General features: G+C 39.1%; 1 protein-coding gene across 3 annotated transcripts; it reads right to left on the bottom strand.

The window, feature by feature from the left end:
- Positions 1 to 9,762: 9,762 nt before the first annotated feature.
- On the bottom strand, positions 9,763 to 17,519 carry LOC124131530. Of its 3 annotated transcripts, XM_046494830.2 has the most exons (7): positions 17,344 to 17,518; positions 16,857 to 16,927; positions 12,271 to 13,551; positions 11,599 to 11,751; positions 10,619 to 10,696; positions 10,112 to 10,207; positions 9,763 to 9,944 (listed from the first exon to the last, which is right to left on the bottom strand). In XM_046494830.2, exons 2-7 carry the CDS (start codon positions 16,894 to 16,896, stop codon positions 9,913 to 9,915), a joined length of 1,680 nt encoding a protein of 559 aa, XP_046350786.1. In that variant the 5' UTR covers positions 16,897 to 16,927; positions 17,344 to 17,518; the 3' UTR covers positions 9,763 to 9,912. The 3 variants fall into 3 exon arrangements, with proteins under 3 accessions (XP_046350786.1, XP_046350787.1, XP_048254145.1); XM_046494831.2 differs by lacking the exon at positions 16,857 to 16,927; XM_048398188.1 differs by lacking the exons at positions 9,763 to 9,944; positions 10,112 to 10,207; positions 10,619 to 10,696 and having other exon boundaries at positions 12,239 to 13,551; positions 17,344 to 17,519.
- Between the last annotated feature and the right edge of the window lie 9,731 nt (positions 17,520 to 27,250).

Genomic DNA, 27,250 nt, shown 5'->3' with positions numbered 1-27,250 from the left:
GAAATGGACAATTTCTGAAAACTAAAACATATTGGAGGCCTAATTGGATTTTTGTCATCACCAGGGTGCGCTGCATACCAGATTTGAATTATATAAAGCATTATTGCAATTGATCCTGAAAAAGTAACTGTGATCAATTGAATGAATTGACCAGATAATTTTGATAAATGAGTATAGACAAAGTCATCAGAGATTTCAACCATGTCGGCGGCCATCTTGGATTTCCATGACCACCAGGGGGTGCTGCATACGAGGTTTGAATTATATACAGGATTGTTGTGATTACTCCTAAATACATTACAATGATAATTTGTATAAATTGGCCAGATAACTATGATGTGTTGAGTATAGATTGATATAATTAGAGATTTCAGCCATGCTGGCGGCCATCCCGGATTTTCTACCACCAGGGGGCGTGGAAACTAAATTTGAATTATACACAGCTCTGCTGCAATTCATTCCGCATGCATTAGTATGGATATATATATATATAAATGGATCAGATAAGTATGATATATTGAGTATATATTGATACCATTAGAGAGTTCAGCCATGTTGGCGGCCATCTTGGATTTTCTACCACCAGAGGGGCTCTGCTGAGGTGGATCTATATCCAAATTTTTTCGGAATGGTTCAATGTATAAGTGTGCCAAGTTTGGTGCTTTTAACCCAAAGTGCACAATTTTAGCCTTAACCGCCCCACTATACTGTTAGCTAGCAATTATGTCACACTCCGATTGTAGTGCCTATATTAGCCAGCGATTACCCCCCCCCCCCCCCCCCCCCCCCCCCTTTTTGCTGCTTCTGTCAGCTAGTGTGAGTACGTCATACCCTGGTTGTGCTTCTTCTGTTAGCTAGCGAGTGCGTCACAATTCATTGGTACTTCTTCTGTAAGCTAGCGTGTTCGTCATACACCGCTAGTCTTGCACATGATCGTTAGATCGTACGTCAGTTAGCCAGTACGTCACACCCGTTAGTGCTGTTTTTGTCAGCTTGCGTGTACGTCATACACCGCTAGACTTGCTTATGATAGCTAGATAGTACGTCACATTCCCTCCGTTCGTGCTGCTTCTGCAAGGAAGCGAGTACGTCACACTCCGTTAGTGCTGCTTCTGCAAGGCAGTGAGTACGTCAGACTCCGTACGTGTTGCTTCTGCAAGGCAGTGAATACGTCACACTCCATTAGTGCTCCATCTGTTAGACAGCGAGGACGTCACACTCCGTTAGTGTTACTTCTGCAAGGAAGCGAGTACGTCACACTCCGTTAGTGCTGCTTCTGCAAGGAAGCGAGTACGTCACACTCCGTTAGTGCTGCTTCTGCAAGGAAGCGAGTACGTCACACTCCGTTAGTGCTGCTTCTGCAAGGAAGCGAGTACGTCACACTCCGTTAGTGCTGCTTCTGTTAGGACGTCACACATCGTTACTGCCGTTTCTTCCTAAATATTAGGGGTTTCTTGATGCCCGTCTGTGAGGAGAATAACATCCTAATGAGGACTGAGGAGACGTCATGAAAGGCACGTCTCTTGTCCGTATTCCAAATCACTAACGATTTCGTAAAATATCTTGAGTTATTGACTGTACTGTTTTTGATCGTAATGCGAGTAACTATTTACTTCGATATCTTTACACGTGTAAAAAAGGTGTTGACCTTTAAGTGTTAAACATTTTAACAAGACAAAAATACACGTATAGAGAAGGTTATTTTGAGCTAAACATTTTTAAATACACGTAGAGGAGAATATGCTGATAATAATGATAAGTACCCCTTTACTTTGATCTCAATGTACATGTTGATAAAGGGGTGTTGCTCTCATCGTGATTAACCCTTTGATAGATGAGGAGAAAGAGGTGTTCGCTTTACCTTGATTAAATATAAATGAACAGATGGATGTGCTGGTCTTAATGTGGTTAATTCCTTCACTTGATTAGATATTCAATTCTTTATTTCAGTATAAAGGCCATAGGCCCACGTACAAATACTCATTGAAAAATACAGTATGAGGCAGATGACAGAGGGTATTAAGTGACAGTATTTCGGATTGCAAGTGCTTCCAGTATATACTTAACACAATTAGTTACAATACTAGTGCGGTTACAAGATAATAGAGTATTATATTTAAATAAGGTAGGATTGGAAGAGTAATAAATAGGTAAATACTTATTTCTTAAATATCTGTAACATGGGCAGACAAGCATAAAATGAAACTCATCTTCAATTTCCTATAAATGACAATATCTGCACTGCCTATTACAGTACACTATACCGCATCTTCTACCTAAATTTTCCATCAATGGCAACTCGCCAATTCTTAACAAACAAAACATACGTCTATAATGACGGCTTGTGATTTCACAGAGATACTTTTCAACTGTTAGCAATGACTTATATTCCTTATACATTGATAATTTACGTATTTCACAAACTTTACAATACCAGTCCTGTTGGTTACAGTCTTTTAACCTTTGAATAAATGCATTAATAAAGAGGGTCTCATTACCAACTTCCTGCGAAATCCACACGTGGCCAAATCCATAACTGAATAATAGTCTTTTGACACAAGTTACCCAGGTAGTGCGATTAACTTCATCTAAAGATTTCAGCATTAAATAACATTGCTTAGGGTATCTATAACTGGGTAAAGATAACAATTTCAACCAATATTTAATACATCTCTTGTGATAATCAATAAATAAGCCATATCTACCACATTCGCCAAGGGCAGCAACATTTGTAACATGACTTCCATTTCCAATAGTAAATTTACAGAATTTAATCTGAAATTTTTCAATTGCTGCAATTTTTGAATAGCCCCATATTTCTGAAGTGTATAATAATACAGGCTTAATTTGAATGTCAAATATTTTTAAAAGTATATGTACGGGTATGTTCTTCAAACAATGCTGTAATTTCTTTACGACGAACAGAGCCTTATTTGCCTTCTGAACAAGAGAGTTGATACCAGTCGTCCAACACAGCCGATTTGAAAATAACAAACCTGGATAATTATAATAGGTAGATACATTAACATTAACATCTCCAAACCTCCATTTCTCAGTACTCCTAAGTTTTCCACCATTTCTGAAAACTAAAATTTCAGTCTTACTATGGTTAACTTCTAAACCCCATTTAGTACAGAAAGATTTAAGGATATTAAGTTTTCGTTGGAGACCAACTACAGTATCATCAATTATGCACAAATCATCGGCATATAATAACAACAAAATATCTAGAGATTCTTGACTCACAAATATTCCCCTCTCGCCGGAGGAGTGCAACGTTGATTCTAATTCAACAATAAGCAAAGAGAACAATATAGGGCTAAGGGTGCAGCCTTGGCGTACACCACTTAGCGTTTCAAAGAAGCAAGTTGCTGTGCTATTTGATAACTTTACAGCCGATTTCACTTTTAAATACATATCTTTAATGACATAAAATAACTTTCCATGTATACCCTTATTTAACATGACATACCACAACAATTTTCTATTTACACAATCAAAGGCTTTTCTAAAATCAACAAATAAACAGTAAAATCTGCCATTAGCTTTAGATGAGTACTTCTGTATTAGACTTTGCAACACAAATATATTATCAATGGTGCTGTATCCAGCCCTAAAACCTGCCTGAGACTCTGGTATCTTATCGTAAATGTCACAAAACATAGTAAGCCGTTTATTAAGAATAAAAGTAAATATTTTACCCAATACATCACTAAGTTTAATACCCCTATAATTGTTAACATCAAATTTGCTGCCTTTCTTATGAAGGGGAGTAAGTAAACCTCGAGCCCAATCCTCAGGAAAATTACCACTATGCAAAATAGCGTTATATAATATAACTAGATAAGGAAGAAGATTACCCTTGCAACACTTTATCATTTCTGGTTTCTCTTGATTAGATAAACACGTAGTGAAGGAGACAACCTGTGTTCATCGTGGTTTTTCCTTCTAAATTTCAATAACTCTTTACACGATCAAGAGAAAGGGGTATTCACATCCACTGGACTGCAACTACTTTGTCGATCATATCCTCATGGAGAGAGGAACTACTTGGCTGTAATGTTGACAACAATATTTGGCACACCTGTTTGAGAGCCCACCTGTTTAATTTGTTCAGTTTACCCATTCTTCCTCGTTTAAAAACGATTACGTTAAGGAAAAATACAAAAATACCCCGGAAAATAAGGTGTGTTTGTGACGCAGGTCACGGGTGTTTCCTTGTTGTTATATCGACTATCATTACGATTATATCGTCTCCTGCAGTTCATGAGTGAGTGTGGTTTTACGCCGCTTTTAGCAATATTCCAGCAATATCATGGCAGGGAACCCCAGAAATGGATTTCACACATTGTACACATGTAGGGAATCGAACCCGGGTCTTCGGCGTGACGAGCGAACGCTTTAACCTCTAGGCTACCCGACCGCCTCTGAAACACATACAGGTATTTGTGATTATCAAATGTATATTTCCAGCAAAAATCGACTCATGAGGCACAAAAAATACATACTGTTTCGTATTTATAAAAATAAACAAACAATTACATACAAAAAGAATATGATTATTTGAGTGTCAAATAAATACAGTGTCAAGCCTTGATGGCTTGTGGGACCTTCCTAGTCTTTTAAACAACATAGTTCAAAGGTAAATGCATACCTACATACAATATTTCACCTTATATATGAACATGATGTAACCAATTTACTGTATGTACCACATTTTAAAAGAAATCCAATCAAATCTCCTTGAACGAATAACACCAAGAACAAGTATGTCTAACTGCCCGTGAAGATCCGGGTTACAATTGGTCTTCAGCAACCAAGCTTGTTATAAGAGGCGACTAACGGGTTCGGGTGTTCAAGCACGCTGACTTGGTTGATGCATGTCATCGTATCCCAATTGCGTAGATGGAGACTCGTGGTGTCAATCAATGGACTGTCTGGTCCACATTCGATTATTTACATACCACTTTCAAATAGCTGGGATATGGCTGGAAGAGAACGGCATTAAACAACAAAGAAACAAACAATACTTCTGCCTGTTGGGTCGACCTGTTAACAAACCAGACAATCAAGTGATCGATGAACCAGAAATCCAGTAACCACATATTTAGTGACAACCAAAGATGAGTTTGATCATTAACTTTTAAAAAAAGGATATGATTTTTCAAAAGATTTTTTATCGAAACATATGGTAAGCGGTGATAACTTCTTCTATGTGTTAATATCAATTTATATAAGATAGCTACGCGATAAATGGCAAAGAACAATGAAGAACGAAGCGTGGTTTATTTCACGATAAAGCATTGTTCTAACATAACGTCATTTCTGGAGGATAGAATATGCGGGAAATACCAACCTGTGCATTAACTGGACCTGGCCGACATTGCTGAAGTCTTATTCTTTTGGGGGTGTCCTCATTATTTAACCACGGGTAAATATCTTTAAAGCTTGCACATCTTATCATCAATCCTACATAATGATGATATCTCATGTAAGAAATAAACGACTCATGGTCTTTGTTTATAATACAATAATTACATTTTCCTTGGGTTCATTGAAAATTCCTGCATTCTGATAAGCTGAATTGGTCACTAGTCTCTCCTCTTTCCTTGATTGACAGGTCCAATGAACTTTGTTTTGATTCTACTCTCCGTTGATTGGCTATTGACTTTGTAGGCATATGTGCATAAATTAAACAATCACCTGATTCATGTCACGCCACAGTGTGTATTCCTACACCTGGAATCTCGTCATTTTTGACTGCTTTGATATAAACAACTGTTTTGGTTAAACTATTGTATGTTTTCGTTGTCGAGTTTAATTATAAGCATTGACTGTGTAATATTTTCGGTTCATTTAGGTATGAATCGAAAAACCGATGTGCAAACTTTTGTAAGAATCCGCTAAGAGAATAAACCAAATGTCATGAACACATGGAAACAGGTGAAAAGCAAAACGAAGGTCATACTAGGTGGTTACAGGTTGTCTCAAGGAAATGGTGTACAGTACTAAATTAAACCTCTTTTATTTCTCATAGAATAGTGTGATGGCTTCCGACAAAGCTCTCAATACTACACTGGAAATATGTGTTTATAATGTAAACACAAACAAGACATATTTAGATCTAATATGGTTAAATCATGAACGGAATATACATTTGGTGTGTTCTTTCTAAACGTATTTTGGTCTAAACACATGAAATGAGCTATGGTCTCACAGCGTCTTGCCATGGCCCAGTCGTCTAAGGCGCCGCGATTCGCTGTGCAGAGTTGCGTCCCTTGGGCACGCCAGAAACCTATTATTGTGGGTTCGAATCCCGGTTCACCCCGATTATGTTTCTAGGTTTGTAAGCACCATACCCGTGCTCGTCGGTTTCACCGAAGTGGTAAACGTCTGAGACCTGCATCACTTCGGGCTTTCCTGCCACATTAAGCTGACACGCCGTGATATAACTGGATCACTGTTAAAAGCGGCGTTAAACCCAACTCACTCACTCACTCCTGTTGCTGGTGACAGTGCCTCAAGTAACAAAAAGGAACGACCCATCTCAGTTTCACTATTAAGAATATTTAATTATTACCGAAGCATACAATTACTCAATATTTACACAATTGAAAAACATAATCTGGCAAACTAACATATATGTGACAAAGCGAAAGTCTATTTCATCCCATGAACTCATCAAGCAATAATCACTTATCCTGTTTAATTGGCTTCATGTCCCATTGGCTTCCAGCTATGTGTTCTCTGTCCATCGTGTTGTGACGGTATTATCCTTCTGTTGGCAACCCTTACACAGACAGACAGACAGACAGACAGACAATAGTTTATTAACGTCTCACTCCTGTACATACATAAAACAGCTTTATACAACCTGACATAGATAAAATGTACAGAACCATTCAATAGAATTATGAGAGACGAATTATCACAGAATTTATACATAAATAATATAAAGATGATATAGTAAAAAGTTATCCATATAAAAGATGTTTTCTACGATTAAGAATTAAAAAGCAGACTTTGGCGAGTATAAAACACACACTGGAGTCACTGAAAATAAAACAAAGTTTGTCGATATCATGTTATCCAAATCATGTATGCTATTGTTGTTACTGTTAATCCTCCACCTACTATATATATTCTGTACAATGTCCCTCATTCGTATATAAACAGAGCAGCCAAGGATAGAAATGAAATCATATCAATATAAGAAAATAGAAATCATATCAATACAAAAACAGAAATTATGTGAACACCAAACTCACAATAGATATGCGTACCCTACTCACACACAGGAGTCCCAAAGAGGGACAGGTCAGCCGAAATTGCCTAGGCAGAAGGCGACCTCTTAAACACTTAATGCAACAACAACAACAACCCTCATTCAGTATCAAAGAGGGACAGGTCAGCCGAAATTGCTTAGGAAGAAGAAATGAAGAAATGTTTATTTAAGTGTCACATATTGTACATAACACACATTATAAACAAAAGCAAGTTGCCATTAAAAGTACAATATCCAGCCTCTAGGGCTTATGAGACACTCTAAAAGCATTTAAAACATATAACATTATTAAATATAAAACACAAAATAAAAATATTATATACAATGTTAAGACTAGAAGAGTATAATGTGCTTGCTAAAAGCGGCTATAAAATCACTTCCCGCATCAAATAAGATAATTGCTGAATGCTATTAAAATAATAAAAGGCAGAAGGCGACCTCTTAAACACTAAATGCAACAACAACAACCTCATTCAGTCTTGCTTGACAACGGTATAAGGATCTATACCGAAACGTCGCTTTTTACAGTTTTAAAGAAGTTGTTATCCGTAAAATTGTGTCTACCTTGTCAAAGCGAAAGAGGAGAATACTTAGCGTGATGCAGAAACTCCTCCAATCGGACACAATCCTCATCCTGGTCACAAACGTATTCCAATCACAGTTCGATTATCTCACACATGACCGACGTGGCCATACATCACAAGTTTCCAATGGTAGGAATGTTACAGACCGACAGGGTCAATACAGAGATATAGTGACTGTGAGGCGTCCGTCCTGGACCCGTCCCAGCTCTACAAAACAAAACCCTCTCCTCACTCTAACGCCTGGGCGTAGGTCTACCCAACCTAAACACAACATCCCCATTAATCTAAACATGTTCAGAATTTAAACACGTTAAAACATGTTTAGAATTTAAACATGTTTCAATAAAGTGCGTATCAGCTGGCAATTAGTCAAATATGGATAAGAAGTATGATATATAGTGAAATTAGATGTGCAAATCAGATTCACAGGCACTTGCATAACACACATACCACCAGGACTCACAACGAACATGGTACAATATCAACATAAATATGTACAGCTTAGCTAATGGTGCTGAGGAAAATTGACGCTTGGGGCGACAACAGTCTCCGTGGCACAAGGGGTAGTGTGAAGGACTACAAACGGAGAGGTTGAAGGTTCGTATCCCACTGAGGTTGACAAATCTTTGTGTTCGTAAATGTGTTGTTACTGTGTGGCATACAGGAAGCTGACAATGAAACAATATCCGTTTACTAGGATAGACCCTTAACTCTCTTTGGTTACCCCCCAAAAAAAAAAAATCAAAAAAAAATATTAAAAAAAATAATCCAGGTTCGTATCCTACGAGGTTTAACAGTAGTACCAGTAGTACTTATCCCAAACAGGAAGGTGACATTTAAAATATATCTGATTACTACGATATGCCCTTAACTCTCTTTGGTTACCACCCCCCAAATTAAGCCATTTATGCTGTTAATATAGCTCCTATCCACCCTCACACCCCAAACACTCACTTCCGTATCCCCATTAAACGCAAATTAAAACATAGAAAGAGCCCCTTTTTTAAATTACCTACGATGAATTTCAAGGCGCATGTACACATTGAGACCCTAAACACGTTGAGCTGTTAAACACAATCCTAAACATAAGACCTAAACATGTCAAAATTATGGGAGCGGGAACGTGTTTACGTTTGCGTTTAGGATCTAAACACGTGTTTACAGTGTATTTTTAATGTTATATACATGCATCTGATAACGTATAAATCATCAACAGATTGTGTTAGTAAATGGCTTTATATGTTGAGAGATATTCAAAGTTATTTAAGAAATACAGATTTGTCAAACAATATGAGTGAGCGAGTGAGAATGATTTTACGCATAATTCACGGCGAGGGACACCAGAAATGGGCTTCAAGTGGTGTATTCTTCAGTGCTGTCGGGAGACAGGTGCTTGCTCGTGTTTTAATGCTTTCGGCACACTCAATTCTTTCCATGGATTTAAGAACAAGGTAATGTGTGTCTCACGCTCCTGTCTCGCAATTGGGGCAAACTGTGGGTGATCCTACATGGTGCAATCGAAGCATGGGGTCTATGGTGTTCTTTTAATCACACAAACACACGCGCTTGCTTCCTACACATGGCGAAGCTTTTCCATGCACACAGACACAGACACGCTCAGAGACACACTTGCTTCCTACACAAGGCGAGGCTTTCCCATGCACAGAGAGACACACACAGAGACACACACAGAGACACACACACACACACACACACACACACACACACACACACACACAGACACACACACACACACACACACACACAAAAACCCCAAACACACACACACACACACACACACACACACACACACACACACACACACACACACACACACACACACACACACACACACACACACACACACACACACACTAACACACACACTAACACTAACACTAACACACACTAACACTAACACTAACACACACTAACACTAACACACACTAACACACACTAACACTAACACACACTAACACTAACACTAACACAAACACACCTACACAGAGTGTGTCACCATGTTTAGATGTAGATATATATAGATTACACATTTCCATCCACAGCTGTAACGCCATCTGGAAAGAAAGGAGTGTTGATATAAGTCTTGCATAGTGGAAAACATGGAAACACTGTTATAGGGCAATAATAATATTAGTCAAAACCCAGCCTGTACAAGACGCTTAATGGGAACCCCCTAATACCAAAACAATACAGTAAACATTTAGTAAACATAAGTACCAACCTGTCGGATAATGAACAACGCGTATGTAGGTCTCGGAGTTTGTTCCTGAGGAAATGCCCGAGTCTGCAGGTACACTATTATATTGGTCATCAGGCTCTGAAATCATAATTAGACATGTAAAAAAATAAAATAAAGAATTATATTTAGTAGCATGCAGCGTGCATACATTGTGATGAGCAATCCAGACAAACAATAATTTTATATTGCTGGAATGTTGCTAAAAGTGGTGTAAAACCATACTCACTCACTCACTCACTCACTCACTCACTCACTGATAACGCTGTAAGACTATGATTCGAAAAGTCGCTGAATGCAATAAACCGGAAGTTGTTTTCCAGAAAGTTGTGTTTTCTTATTTACTCACCAACTTCTTGTATGCCAATCAAACAGTCAATATCTATATGAACACGAGGGTTGCATGCCGCCTATTTTCTGATAAATTGATTTCCCCTGTTATAAGATGACGTGCAGCGCAAACATCATGGATGAAGCAATGATAATACGTACGTGAAACGGTGTAGATGGATGAGTAAAGGGAATCTGTCAAATGATTTTCACCGGAAGTTGATCTTGTGCTTCTCTTTTCTGAAAAGCACGAACAATTTTAGTAAAGCATGTCTATTATAAGACAAGACATACTGATAAATACTCAGCAATATCCCAGCTATATAGCGGAGGTTTGTAAATAATCAAGTCTGGACCAGACAATCCATTGCTTGATATCACGAGCGCCGATCTACACAGGCTGTTTGTACTAGTCCGGACTGATGCCGATTTATAGTGCTAGCCCACTGAGATACCATGCCGCAGTTTGACATGAATGCCCCACTCAGACACAGTATACTGACTCCGACCCGATCAGTCCTTGTTTTAGCCTTCTTTTGGTATGACGCGGCCGGGGATCGAACCCCGGACCTTCCGCTTCACCACAATAAGATAGATTAGAGAACAGGGAGCAGTTATCTTGCTGTTTTATCGTTCGAAAAATAAGTACCGTATCCGACGTAATAAGCGCCCAGGGCGCCCTCAAAAGTTAGAAATAGGGGGCTCTTATTAGAATAGTATTTTGGTGAAAGAAAAACAGAGTTGAAAGATATATTTAGTGGTTTATGCTGACAGCCTGAAATGTTTATATACGACAGATATATTTTTCCAGAATTTAATTGCCCATAATTGAGGGTGCATATGAATGCGTATTACACACGAATAAATAAGTCTTGTGTACATTGATCAGTCGGAAGGGGTGCTAATTGGGATTGTTCACTACCCAATATATTAACAAATATCGCCGTGGGCGCTTATTAGAGCGGGGCGCTTATTACGTCGAATACAGATACGGAATAACAAATCACGGTTTAAAGTTATCCATATCCAGTATATTGCGTTCCAGAAAGATCGCCCGGAACCAGGGGTTTCCGGACGTAAAAGGTTTCACTGTACCTCGCATACAGGACATATGAATCATACAGATTGGTGCCCTTACTTACTGATTATGATGACAACCAAAAGGACAATAGCTACAACAGCAACAGCAGCAACGACAACCGGTATAACAGTATATGTAGTCATTGACGTGTCGTTCGTGGGCGTTTCTTTCGTTGGCGTTTCTGTCGTGGGCTTGTATGAAGAACTGACTTGTACTGAAACGCGTTTATACCACCAGATTGAATACATCAAGGCATGTGTTGTCGTTGTTAACCTTAAATTAAGGTTATGATATTCTGGTAAGTCCGAATATGATGTCTTGTTCTTGGAGGGAAATGAGCATTTAGAAAAAATACAAAACACAGACATCTGAAATCAAATTCGAAGAATAAGTTAAAGGGGTGTGACCATAATGGCATTGCTCTGCATTTTCTATAGAATTTCATCATGTTTAATGTCCTCTAAATCGTTATGTATGGCAAGAATGATAGTTATTTTACTTCTAATCCAGACTTACTACATATGCCTTTGTAACTAGCCGAAAAACATATATCACTATTTTTTAATATCAAATTAGAATAATAATATTGTATATTCAATCAACATTCCCAACGCAATATGTTCACATTACAGAGACAAATATAAAGCCTTTCTATTTTCAATTGAAATTAAATAACCTTAAAGTAAACGTGCACAACTTACACAGAGGCGCGTCTGGTTGGACGACATATTACCTGTAGTGGTACCTCTTGGTGATGGAAGAGACACAGAACAGAAACTGTCGAGGGTTTGTTCCAGGTCGAACCCTAAACACAGCTGACTTGTGGAGACCGATACACCTGTTTCGTACACCAAGCTCATCAACGCAAAGGGTGAGTCTGCTTCAACGACGTACTGTCCATTGGGCTTAGCCACAGTGGTGATGGCAAAGTTTCCAATTCTTTCCCAATGAGGTTTCTCCAATGAAAGGAGGTTCTTGTCTACAATTAATCCAGTTTTGTCAGCATAGCAGGCAATGATTGTCAGGTATTGTGTTACTTCGTTGGCATGTGGACTTGGAACAGGATACAGCTTCTTATATCGCTCAACCGGAGGTACGAATGTCAAAGACGTCGGGTTATTACCTGTTTTTCCTCGACACATTGTGGTGACAAGAACAGGTTTGCTGGACAGAAGATAGAGACTCTGTTTAACTTCTAATGAGGCCTGATCGGTCTCTCCTAGGGTGATATTTTCAGCCTCTGTTGATAAATGAAGCACAGTGGCTTCATAGGCAGCGATGAATTTAGCTTCTTGGTAAACACAAAAGGGTATTTTGGGAACCACATATATTTGACCTAACAGTGACACGGGGGGAAGTTGCTCAAACGTTGGGTCTCTCATATTTTTGAAAAGTGCGTCGAAAGGAAACCGAGCTCTGAAGTTCCCAGAAAACACTGCTACAGTCTTGGAGCTGCGGACTACGGTTCCAGTAATATCTGAATCTGCCTCAAAGGACAAGGACTGGTACTGGTTTAAGGTAAACTGAATCATCTGCCCCTTGCTGTAAGTATTATCAAGAACTGTGACAGGTTTAGAGGACTCCAATGTGATGGTCACATCAGTGTCGTGCTCAGATGCGGTAATTACCATTTGAGCACTTCCTTCATCTCCTGGTGTATATGTTGAGATGATGTAATGTGTTCCTAGGGCAGAGATTGGCAGAGCCAGATATGCATAGTATTCTGCCCAATGGGCGGAGCACATGACCGTGGCTTCAAAAGGTCCAATAACGACATCATCATTCGTGGTAAGAGTCAGTATGAGTGCTTTATTTTCTTTGCCTCCGACCAGATAAGATTGATTTCCAGTTATTCTGAATACGCCTTGTTTGTTGGGGTAAAGGGTGGTGTTAAAACCAGGCATCCGAACCACAGCATCGACACTTTTTGATGCAAAGTATTTGACATGGAACTCATGCTCCACACTCATCGGCAGCATCATCAGATACTTCAGCTCAAGGCACTGAACTGCACCTGCAAGAAACTATATTATATTACCACTATATCAGTCAGACATTGTTGAATTGCCCGTGGTTAAAATAGGGACCCAAGATGGTGAGTGAGTGAGTGAGTGAGGGAGGGGGGGGGGGGAAGGGAGGGTGAGGGGGGGGGGGGGGAGAGGGGGAGGGGGGAAGGAGAGGGGGAGGGGGAGGGAGGGAGAGGTTAATTTTCTGAAATCATTCAATTTTGATTTACAGATTGTTAAGCAAAATAATTTCGCCTTATCAAATCGCGACCTTCAAAGGTCAGAGAATATATCTTAACGCATAAAAGTGACCATATCGTTGGATATCTAAAGCGGTTCGAAATATACACAAGGATCCATACAACTATTGTAAAGAAAACATAAACGAGTAACAGCCCTGTTCCTTGACAGAAAAATACATCCAGAAGCCCCTCTCTAAACTGTTAGTTTATTTCGCTTGTAGGAATTGCATCGCCGAAGTAGTTTATTAAACGTAGTGCCTGTTCGGTGACCACATTTACATATTTACCAGATCGTAATACCAATCTTACCAGATTGTTTTATCGCATTGATAACACTATCCTTTTTGTGCTAAAAATATGTATGTGTTGAACTGTGCATGGTGTGATGAATAGTCACATTACACTGATCAGTAGACCTTCTTTGAGAGGCATTTAGAAGATGGAGTACTAAATAAGGATAAGATATATGGATGAACAACTTCTTATTACAATTAGAAGCCACGTTTCGGTGTAGGTTATAACACCGTTATCAAGCAAGCGAGTGAGTGAGTGAGTGGGTATGGTTTTACGCAATATTTTAGCAATGTCACGGCGTGGGACACCAGAAATGGGTTTCACACATTGTACCCATGTGGTGAATAAAACACGAGCCTCCTGCTTGATGAGTGAACGCTACAAGTTTGATGTAGTTGAAACAGTTGAATGGATAGGGTGTAGTTGCAGAGGAGAGGAGGAGTGTCATTGTCACAGCAATGTTGACACAGTACACAGTTTTATTGCAACTGGGGAAGGTAATGTTTACTTTACTGAGAGTCTATGGACTTTATGTTATTAAAACATTATGTTGCTTCTTTTGTACTTGTACCACCTTTTGAATGACACATATAGGAAGATAATGACATTCTTATGGTGAGAGGTTCGGGTGAACAGTTGGGAGATGCGTTTATCATCTTTAGCCTCTGACATGAGGTCATCCAGTCCAATCACATTATTATTCCGAGCATCCAGATAGTTATCCTCATGCAGGTTGTAAGGAATTCCCTTCACAAACGTCACATAGGGTAACTGTTGACTGATCATCTGATACAGAGGCTACCACTCCGTATAACACCAGATAATGTTATTGGGTACTGGTTTGATGCGATTCTGTAGTTAAATGTTGAACACAAACATAGTCTTGCCACTTCCGCTTAGACCCACCACCATGGCATTGGATGGAATGGTAAACTTGAACTGTTCTGCATCCTTAGGTGTTGTTGTTGTTGTTGGTGGTGGTGGTGGAGGAATAAATTGTGGTGGTGGTGGTGGAGAAAACTGTGGTGGTGATGGTGGAGTAAATTGTGGTGGTGGTGGTGGAGTAAATTGTGGTGGTGGTGGTGGAGTAAATTGTGGTGGTGGTGGTGGAGTAAATTGTGGTGGTGGTGGAGTAAATTGTGGTGGTGGTGGTGGTGGAGTAAATTGTGGTGGTGGTGGTGGAGTAAATTGTGGTGGTGGTGGTGGTGGAGTAAATTGTGGTGGTGGTGGTGGAGTAAATTGTGGTGGTGGTGGTGGTAGTGAATGCTTATTCCTTCAATGTCTCTTCATAGCATCTTTCCTAGAAAACGGTTTCTCACAATCAGGACACGAAGTGGACGCCAAAGCGAGTGGAGAGTAAATGAACATTTTTCTCAAGAGGAATATTCTTATATACTCAGAAGATCAGTCTCTGGGATCCAACTGTTAAACCTTTTCGGATAGCCCGTCCATTTCACAAACAGCTCTTTTACACCAGCTCGCTTCCTTGTCTTCAAAACCTTCTCCACTCTCCACTCAGTGTCTGCAGGCGTGTCTACTCTCTATAGTTCATTTGCATAGAAACTGCCTTGAACCGGATCTTCTGCCATATCTTTCAACTGATAGATGGCTATACCATCTCTATAGTATCGCCTCCTAATAATAAAGATTTCCTCAGTCCATTTTTCTTGATAGTCTCTTTGAAATGTATGTCTCAAATGAGACACTCTCACTTGATCACCCACTTTAAACTTGAAGGGTTTCTTCATTGACTTCTGTGTGATTTCAACTTTCGATTTTACTGGTCTCGTCAAAGTATCAATATATTGTTCTTTCCATACCAGAGCTTCATTAGTTTGATTAATATCTGTGGGTGATAGTTCATTCAATGATCTGTGAGGTCTGTGGTTATTATCCCGGACGAGGTCTTGTAAGATATCCAAATAATGATACGTTTGTTTGAACGTGAAATATCTCTACATTGTTGTCTTGAGGGCCCGTATCGCTCTCTCAGCATAAGAATCCTTTGTTTCATACTGTGTGACTTAGTAACTGATGCCCTTGTTTCTTGAAAAAGACCTCAGCTTCTTATTATCAAATTCTCGCCCATTGTCTGATCGTAAAATTTGTGGCAAAGTAGCATGGGAAAAAATCTTCTTCATGGCCTTAATGACAGCATCTGGTGTTGTATTTTTTAGGGGTTCCACTCACAGAAACCGTGTAAATACATTAATTCCTATGAGGAAGTATTTCACACCGTCATTGTCCGAGGCTATATTAGATACATCAGCTAAGTCGATATCCCATCGAGCATTGAGGCCTGAAGCCACCACTCTGTTCCGCTTGAACTTGTATCTTAAAGGTCGCTGAAGCGAATAGGCGTCTTGAGAAGCTGAGAGATTTACCTTCCCTTTTCACAATGTCATATAACTTAAAGGAAGCTGGATCTTTGGTATTAAAATAAATACTAGACAAATATGCTTTCCATCCGTCAGCAGGCATGGTTACATGAGAAATGAAGCCTTAACAATGTAAATAGAGTTTTAGACATCATGGGGAACGCAAGGAAGTATAAGTCCTGAAAAGATTGTACTCACTGAAAGTGATTTTTGTTTGTTTTTGTATTTTACTTAGTTTTGTTGTTTTTTTGTTTTGTGTTTGCTTGGTGTTTTTTTGTCGGGTTGTTTGATTTTTTAAGATAATTGTGGGGTGGATTGGAGGGTCAGCTATGGAATTCAAAAGAAGTATAAATAACCCGTCCCTAACCAGTAATAATTTGTTTAACACGGGTAGCTTACCTGCCAGCATAAGAAGTAGAGCAGTTGTGGAGACGTTCATCTTGAGTGTTGTTTGCAGAGAAGCTATCACACTGTAATGTTATTGGCATACATAAAGTATTGGGTAGTGTATCCACACACACACACACACACACACACACACACACACACACACACACACACACACACACACACACACACACACACACACACACACACACACACACACACACACACACACGCAAAAAAAAGAAAAAAAGATCTGTATCCCCCAACACACAAAATACATTGCACATATATTCCTGTTCCCTAACATGCATGGTTTGAGATGACAAGTATATGGATTGTGTTCGTTACTGCTAGTTGAACATCACTGGGTCGACAGCCAACATATTAACAGATAACAAGTCATGCCATAACAGATTAACTTTTGTTATATGAAAGAATCGGAGGGTCCTTAACTTCTTTCGAGTAGTAAATATTACAAATGGTGTTAGCAATAGCCTACCTTTATCACTTTCCTTCAAAGGTCTTTATTCGTCTGGGAAGGCGTTTGTTGTGATATGGATACAGAACGAAGGTCTACATCTCCCTAGTAGAAGGTGAAGAGAGCAGGAAGCTACAACACGTGTTACCGACAAACCAAGTGATTATACAAGTCGGTATTAAGTGGGCGAACAGGACGCGTGAACACTGTTTGAATAGAAGTGAATCCTTTCAAGCAGAACACAGCCTCATTGGTGAAGCCACACTGTCTGTTGATGTGCAATATATATATATAGAATGTACAATGTTCATTATACAGGGGGGCACGGGTGGCCAAGTCGTCTAAGGCGCCGCTATTCGCTGTGCAGAGTTGCGTCCCTTGGGCACGCCAGAAACCTATGATTGTGGGTTCGAATCCCGGTTCACCCCGATTATGTTTCTAGGTTTGTCAGCACCATACCCGTGCTCGTGGGTTTCACCGAAGTGGTAAACGTCTGAGACCTGCATCACTTCGGGCTTTCCTCCCACATTAAGCTGTCACGTCGTGATATAACTGGAATACTGTTAAAAGCGGCGTTAAACCCAACTCACTCACTCACTCATTATACAGCCTTGCTTGACAACGGTGTAAGGATCTATACCGAAACGTCGCCATTACGGTAAAATAAAGAAGTTGTTATCCATAAAATGTGTCATCCGTCAACAGAAATGTTTAAGAAACAATCCAGAAAAGAAGTTATTTCAAGGGAACGACTTGCTCCCATTGTACCCCTCGTCAACATTATTACATTTACATATTCATATCAGAGCCTTGTGGCTGGACTTGAACAATAACTCGAAATTAATTACGTTGAACAGTTTATAAATCTCGACAAATATAAGTAAAGATAACTTTGATTTAGACTGTAACAGCTGGACAAATGTGTTATAAGAGGGATATTCCCAATACAGTCGCTCAACATATACTCGCCGCCTGAAGATCGCGAACCATAGAATCATAGAGAAGTGTGAACGTTAAGAAGAGATGTTTCCGATGTGTACCAATTAATGACAAAACTAACAATCAGTCAAGTGTTACCTCAGAGTGTCTTTATTCTTATCGCGAAATGCTGCACGTGATTTCCACACTTTACCAGCTAATCCTGCACGAGACATATATGGTGTATCTCGAGTCATGGATTTGTGACGTCACATGTGATGCGTTCATGCGGTTCACACGACATACCAGTATGTTCGTTTGTGCATCGAACCAATCTAATATCTCTTGAATGTGAGTAGTTCTTCATATATTAATGAACATGTATCGTTATGGTATTCGAGTTTCTTTTGTCGGTGAGTATATTTAACTCTGTAATGATGATGCTGTGGATAAAAACACACAAAATGATACTCATCTTCAATACAGACACACAATTTGCTTTACAAAATTCACAAATCCGAAGGTTTTTTTTATCAATATTTAAATACCCATACTACGAATCATGGTTGAATAGGTCTTCAGCAACCCATGCTTTCCGTAAATGGCGACTATGCTTGTCGTATGAGGCGACGAACTACCTTGTCGTATGAGGCCACTAACTACCTTGTCGTATGAGGCGACTAACTACGTTGTCGTATGAGGCGACCAACTACGTTGTCGTATGAGGCGACCAACTACCTTGTCGTATGAGGTGACTAACTACCTTGTCGTATGAGGCGACTAACTACCGACTAACTACCTTGTCGTATGAGGCGACTAACTACCTTGTCGTATGAGGCGACTAACTACCTTGTCGTATGAGGCGACTAACTACATGTACCTTGTCGTATGAGGCGACTAACTACCTTGTCGTATGAGACGACTAACTACCTTGTCGTATGAGGCGACTAACTACCGACTAACTACCTTGTCGTATGAGGCGACTAACTACCTTGTCGTATGAGGCGACTAACTACCTTGTCGTATGAGGCGACTAACTACCTTGTCGTATGAGGCGACTAACTACCTTGTCGTATGAGGCGACTAACTACCGACTAACTACCTTGTCGTATGAGGCGACCAACTACCTTGTCGTATGAGGCGACTAACTACCGACTAACTACCTTGTCGTATGAAGCGACTAACTACCTTGTCGTATGAGGGGTAACTACCTTGTCGTATGAGGCGACTAACTACCTTGTCGTATGAGGCGACTAACTACCTTGTCGTATGAGGCGACTAACTACCTTGTCGTATGAGGCGACTAACTACCTTGTCGTATGAGGCGACCAACTACCTTGTCGTATGAGGCGACTAACTACCATTTTCAATTTTGGGATGGTGGCAGGATACTATAAGCTTACATAAATAGCAACTTATACTAAGGGAAAGGATACCAAGATGTAGTTGATAAGAAACTATTCAGTTTCTTTCTTAATAGTATATCACGTATCCGTGTCTGGAATAATACATCAATTAGACAGTCTCATTAAAAATCAGATCTTTGTTCTCGCAAAACAAAGATCTGAGGACATCCCATTTCGGATCACGTCAAAACGACCTTTCAATCAGAGCCTCGCTTACCAGATTAGGAAAGTGACAGTCGGAATACTCGAGAAAGATGCGTTTTGATTGGCCAATGTCGACTTCTTGCTTGTTACAGTAAACTACGGTTATAACGAGCACGCTTATAACGAACTGACGGATATAACGAACTTACTTGTTTAGTCCCGACTATTTCCTGTAGTTATGCTGTATATATGCTTATAACGAGCTACGGTTATAACGAACTAAAATTAGTAGACCCTTTGAGGTTCGTTATAACCATACTTTACTGTATTTCAAAAGGTCGTTCTGACGTGACCTGTAATAGGATGCCCTCAGGTCTTTGTTAAGCTATAACAAGAACTACGAAATTATTTTAATGAGGTTAACATTTAGGCGTTCTCTTTGAATACAGATCAAAAGGACAGCGGATTAACACTTGCAGGATTTATCCATACGAGGGCTGGTCAAAAAGTTCTAAGCCTAACATACAAAACCAACAACTGTGAAAGTGTTTTGGGTTTTTTCAACATTACCTCTCTGCTTTTCACTGGACTTCTTATATCGACAGTGAGGCTTTTCAATTCCAGTCACGAAGAAGTTTTCTGAAGCCACCCTGAAAACCCCATTCACGGCAGCTTTGAGGTCATCGTTGTCGCCTTAGCGCTTTCCACAAAGGTGTTCTTTCAGTTTAGGAAACAGATGGAAATGCCAGGTCTGGCGAGTATGGAGGGTGGGGAAGCTCTTCGAACCCACATTGTCGCACAGCAGCCTTTGCAAGTCGAGAGGTATGAGAAGAGGCATTGTCATGAATTAGTAGACCTCCAGCAGTCCGCATTCCTCATCGCTTTTCTTTGATAGAATCTGTCAGGCGATGAAGCAAATCTGTATAGTAGGCACCGTCATCGTCTTTTGACTTTCTAAGTAATCAAAAAGGATCACATCCTTTGCATTCCAGAATATAGTGGTCATAACTTACATCACTGATATTGAAGACTTGAATTTCTTTGGTGCCGGAGAAGTTGAATGGAGCCATTCCATGGATTGACGTTTTGACTCGGAATCATAGTGGAAGACCCATGTTTCACCACCCGTTACTAATCTCTTTTTAAATTTGACGAACTCCTCCTCAATAAGCTCTAAATATTCTCTGGCAATGTCAGTTATTTTTCCCCTAAGATCGGAGTTTAGAAACTTTGTCACCTAACGAGCAGATATTTTATTCATCTGTAAATGTTCATGAATAATAGTTGAGGGACGTCCAGACCTGGGGTCATCAAGGCTTGTTTTCCCAGTCTTAAACATAGCTGCCCATCGTATAACAGTGGGATAGCTAGGGAACTTATCCACATACACTTGTGACATGCGGTCATGATATTCTTTTGGAGTACTTTTCTCTGAAGTCAAGAAATTGATGACTGCTCGGTATTCGTTCTTTTCCATTTCTGTGTCCATTTGGACCGCTATCGTGTTCCAATGGCTGTCACTAATATCCAATGAATTAGTCGATCGATCATAACAAATGAAAAGATTTTTATTGTGTTTCAGACAGACAGACAGACAGACAGACAGACAGACAGACTGACAGGCAGACAGTTTATTCAGTATGCAAGGCCATATGGCCCATAGTACAGTTCAGATTTAACAGATACATAAAAACAGATACACCCATGAAGATCCGGTTTAGAATAGGTCTTCAGCAACCCATGCTTCCCGTAACTAACGCGACTAACGGGATCGGGTGGTCAGGCTCGCTGACTTAGTTGATTGATGTCATCGTATCCCATTTGCGTATATCGATGCTCATGACGTCAATCACTGGATTGTCTGGCCCAGACTCGATTATTTACAGACCGCCGTCATATAGCTGAAATATTGTGCGGAGTGAAACAAGAAACAAACATTGTGTTTCATAGGCTTAAAAGCCACATAAATAATCCAAAAAGGGGTAATGCATTACAACATCAAGGTACATAATTTAGCACTTTGGAACCGTTTACTTGCGTCAACCCAATTTCTGTACATGTCTTAATGACGCATCTCCAGTGAATAAATAATCTCATGATCGGGTCATTCTACACAAATGTACTAAAACATGCTATTCTCGTGGGTTTTAAAAAAAAAGTGAAAACAATTTTCACTTCTGTGTTTCTACAATATCAATAGGATACTAGTACATTAAATGATAAAACCACATTTGATGTTGATACTGTTTCTCATGTTTTATGTTATTAATTCAAAGTTCATTTTGCTTTGAACACCATTTACTTTATATTTTAGATATACTTTTTATAAATTAATATCGTGCTGAGTACTTTTTTTATAGAGGTTAAATAAGATAGGTTACAATAATTATGCCCAGACAAATAAATTTATTAACTCAATTTATGATGAAGGCATGTGTCAATAGTGCCACTTTTGGTGGAATCGTCCGATCTTGTTCTTCCTGTGGAGGTGATGATGAAAATGCACCTGGGACTTACCCCTCTTCGATGCAACAGTCAACTTTCTGCAAATATGCCATGTTTGTGACCAATTAAGATATATCCGACAATATATGCACAATTTTCGTAAAACATCTAGATTGAGTATTCTCTTAAGAAGCTGAGATGAGAGCTGACAAATTCACGTGGCGTTAATGATCAAATGGTTCATTGGTTAAATACATACGGGTATAAAGTAAAACAATATACAATCCCATTTTATCAGAGTAGATCAGTTGTTTACCCATTAACTGTAAACGTCTTTTTATTTTTTTATCTTAATTGTGCAGAATGCCACAACAGGTAATTGTCATGTTTTGAAAAAGCCATCTCTACTCCGCTGTCTAACAACTGGGGTATGACCAAACTCGCGTTGTCCACGCACACACCTTTGCCAATAACCACCCACCTTCCCCTTTTACATAATATGCACCAAACAGTACATGTTGCTATCGTTACCACAATAAACAAGCGGCTACTGTTGCCTCACTCGCTGACATAATACTGACTGAGTGAGAAGCGTCAATGTGGCCTTGAAAGTTACATCCCTCAGCTTGCCGGTGGTAAAATGCAATAAAACAAATTCGTGATACTTCATCAGTCAAAAAGAACTATATTTCCATGCACTAGTCCAACATGAAATACTCCCCGTCTATGAAATGTACAGTTGAAAGTATTGTAACAATCTATGCGGTTTTTTGGGTGGTTGGGGTGAGGGTGTACCTTTGTGTCGATGAAGGTCTCTGCTATTGCAACATTTAATACCTTTGTGTCGATGAAGGTCTCTGCTATTGCAACATTTAATACCTTTGTGTCGATGAAGGTCTCTGCTATTGCAACATTTAATACCTTTGTGTCGATGAAGGTCTCTGCTATTGCAACATTTAATACCTTTGTGTCGATGAAGGTCTCTGCTATTGCAACATTTAATACCTTTGTGTCGATGAAGGCCTCTGCTATTGCAACATTTAATACCTTTGTGTCGATGAAGGTCTCTGCTATTGCAACATAAAACATCTATGTGTCGAGGGCGACCTCTGTTATTGTAACATTAAATACCTGTATGTCGATGAGGGCCTCTGCTATTGTAACATTAAACACCTTTGTGTCGATGAAGGCCTCTGCTATTGCAACATAAAACATCTTTGTGTCGAGGGCGACCTCTGTTATTGTAACATTAAATACCTGTATGTCGATGAGGGCCTCTGCTATTGTAACATTACATACCTGTATGTCGATGAAGGCCTCTGCTATTGTAACATTAAATACCTGTATGTCGATGAGGGCCTCGGCTATTGTAACATTAAACACCTTTGTGTCGAGGGAGACATCTGTTATTGTAACATTAAACGCCTTTGTGTCGAGGGCGACCTCTTTTATTGTAACATTAAATACCTGTATGTCGATGAGGGCTTCTGCTATTGTAACACTAAACACCTTTGTCTCGATGGTGACCTCTGCTAAATGTTATAACATTATGCACCTGTCCGCTCGGTTCCAAATTCAATTTAGCGATGTTAAATCTACTGGTAACCCAGCTTTGCGTTGAAAACACAGTTTGTGTATCTTCTAATACATACACCTGAGGTCGGGAAAGCCACTCACAAATAAGGTATCCATGGCAACATTTCTGCAAAGCAGCTGGCATTTTTGTAACAGACTCGCCAAAAATGCCAACTGCCTTGCAGAAATGTTGCCATGATTACTTTATATTTTCCATGAATTTCACAACTTCAAGTAATTGTAATTACACCGTTATGTTGCCTTTTGCATCAAATGGAATCTGTTTCGGTGGATAAGCGAGATTGGGCAAATCTTAGGCTGTTAAGAAATAAAGTAATCGACTATGTCCGTAAGGCAAAGAAAGCACATGCATCTTAAATTGATACTGTAATAAATAGTTCTCAAGATACAAAGACTTGGTGGCGTGTAGTAAAGGAATTTCTTAAACTTAAAACACAAATTTCCACCCGTTGTATGAAAATTCCATGGATATTGCTAATACTCTCAATAACTTCTTTGTGGACCAATCTCGCATATGTAATCCTGATATGCACCTTCCACGCGAAGAATTAGAATAAGTGGAAAATCTATAAGTAAATATAATTTTCATGGAAGATGAAGTTAGGGATATACTGCTGTCCGTGGACACCACAAAGGCAACTGGCCCTGATTGTATTGGAAATAAAGTACTTAAAAACACAGTTTACTGTTTAGCCCCAATACTTACTTAACTATTCAATTTCTCTCTTAAACGAGCAATATTCCCATCACTATGGAAAGAAGCTCTTATCATTCCTATTCATAAGAAGAATAGCGTGAATGAATGGACAAATTACAGACCGGTTGCGCTCACAAGTTGTTCAGCAAAGATATTTGAAAATGTATATTTAAACATGTGTACAATTATTTAAGGAATAATACTGTGCTCACTAACCTACAATCAAGATTCACGCAGGGAAACTCCACCTCAAATCAGTTGACATATTTATATGACTATATGGCAACGGCTTTAGATGAAGGTAAGGAAGTTAGGGCTGTATTTCGTTACGTAAGTAAAGCTTTTGATAACGTTTGGCACAAAGGAAAAATTTATAAGTTACACCATTATGGTATTTGTGGAAATTTATTGAGATGGTTTGATAGTTACTTAGAAGATCGATATCAGAAGGTATTATAAATGGCTATAGCTCAGATCCAAAAGCTGTCTTGGCAGGTGTGCCACAGGGCTCAGACCTGGGACCATTATTGTTTATTATCTATATCAATGACATTGTTGAAGGAATAAATAGTAATATAAGACTTGATAACACATCTTTGTATCATATCATAGAAGATTCTGATATAGCTGCTCGTGATCTCAATACTAACTTGGACAGAATTTCAGAATGGGCTGCTAGATGGAAAGTTAAATTGAATCCCTAAAATACTGAATCTATTCAATTTACCCGTAAAGTAAACCCTAGGCGCAAACCTAACTTATATATGAATGGTACAGAAATCAAAGATGTACAAAGTCATAAGCACCAAGGTAATACTTTACAAAGAAATTGTACATGAAAAATGCACATTGAGGATATTGTAAGGAAATGTTGGCCTCTGGTTAATTGTTTAAGAAGTTATAAATATCGTCTATCCCGAACTACCTTTGAAACTATGTATAAATCATTTATTTTACCATTGTTTTTATTATTGTTGTTATATTTGGGACAACTGTAAAAATAAACAAGCTAACTTATTGAAAAATTACACTTAGATGCTCTTAGAACCACATGTGTCCGGGGTACGAGTCATCGGAAGATTTACAATGAAACAAATTGTAAGTCATTAAAAGACAAAAGATATAATTCAAAACTGGTAATATTTTACAAAATGAATAACCATTTCTCCCCGTAATATCTTTGTAGGCTTATTCCTAATATAGTTTCGGAAAACACAAATTATGACTTAAGGGATAAAACTAATCTCTAAACAGTGAAGTGTAAAACAAAAGCTTATGCAGATTCATTTATACCAGCTACAACACAACTTTGGAATATGTTGCCAGAAAATCTAACGGGGACAGAGACCGTTACACAATTTAAGAATTTGCTTCTCGTAAAGGGAGATAATGGTATACACTGGGATTAAAATTATGGAAGCAGATTATGTCAAATATTTCGTATGTAATGAATGCCAAACTAACATTGCAGCTTCCACGAATTTTTTCCTGAAAAAACACAAGCATCTGTAAATGAGTGTTTTTAAGAATATTCAATCTAACAGGAGTTTGATAAAAGATATGTGTCTTATTTGGACACCGGGGCTCACTGGAGTGGGATCTGGACAAGTCAAGTTAGGGTCACTCGTCGGGTAAGGGGGTCGACCATTTGAATATTATGGGGGAGTGGGGCTGGGATTTTATCGAATACCGATTTTCCCTGAAGTTTTTTTTATTCTCTGCGTCAGACTGTAGGAAAAAAGAAACTGCACCCCTCCCCCTACCTCCTCGAATATCAAAATGGTTCGTCCCCCAAGTCATCTGGTCAAAGGGAGGCAACTCTTTTCGTTCACATTCCATATCACCCTAACACAGTATATACGTGTGTTCAGGGGATCTACCTTTTGATACTGATGGTGACAACTCCCCGTTAGTCTAGGCGTCAGACAAACAACTTAATTTGCCTTGGCATTCATTATCTTGAATCATATCAGTGTACACAGCTGGTACAAATCAAGTAGACTGAGAAGTTCACGCAGTATGATATTGATTATAGTCACTCGTTTGCAAGAAAAAGAAAACCTGCAATGCGGCGTCCGGAATATAACAGGCTCGGCATTCGGCGTACCGAAAGGGGGTTTGCACCCTCGAAACTGATAAACGGACGGTGGGATGAACTGACGCACACACACACGCACTGCTTTCAACTAAAACCCCTTTTGAAATCATGGACATCATGAATATGTTAGCCATATGTCACCAGGAAGTACATACCGTATACTATACAATCAAACTAAATGTTACTTGATTATTCTAGTTGACTGTAAATATTTCCCGGTGAAATTTTAGGCTGTATCATGCACTGGCGTTTTTATTTTCATTTATTTACTTCCCGTAGTATATGTAATGATACACAAATGATTAAAACATGTCGTCTTAGTCAATTAAGCATATACAATTATTATCAATTGTATAAATCACACGTCATAAGAACACCGGCTAACATGTAAAGTGGTGAAAGTGGAGATTTCATACAGATGGAAAACATGGAAACCGTGTCTAAATCTGGTGCTAATGGTGATGATGAACACATCAAAATATTTTTAAAAAAAAGTAATATGACGTGGCTTTATTACAAAACGAACATATTCTGATTGTAAGTGAGGGCCTAAGCATTGGTAAGTCTATGGCTATATTCACAAATATCGGGCAATTATTGTGTACACAAACACAAGATACTCGT

Source organism: Haliotis rufescens, unplaced genomic scaffold (genome assembly GCF_023055435.1).
Source record: "Haliotis rufescens isolate VD_foot unplaced genomic scaffold, xgHalRufe1.0.p SCAF_1, whole genome shotgun sequence".
NCBI lineage: Eukaryota > Metazoa > Mollusca > Gastropoda > Lepetellida > Haliotidae > Haliotis > Haliotis rufescens.
This window is presented reverse-complemented; position numbering and strand designations above follow the sequence as displayed.

Excerpts from the sequence above, each read along its gene's own strand:
- LOC124131530 (XM_046494830.2), bottom strand. The coding sequence starts at position 16,896 with ATGAACGTCTCCACAACTGCTCTACTTCTTATGCTGGCAG. Across the intron at positions 13,552-16,856 it reads TCTACTTCTTATGCTGGCAG|GTGCAGTTCAGTGCCTTGAG; the intron begins GTAAGCTACCCG and ends AGTTTCTTGCAG. Across the intron at positions 10,697-11,598 it reads TTTGGTTGTCATCATAATCA|AAAAGAGAAGCACAAGATCA; the intron begins GTAAGTAAGGGC and ends CGTGCTTTTCAG.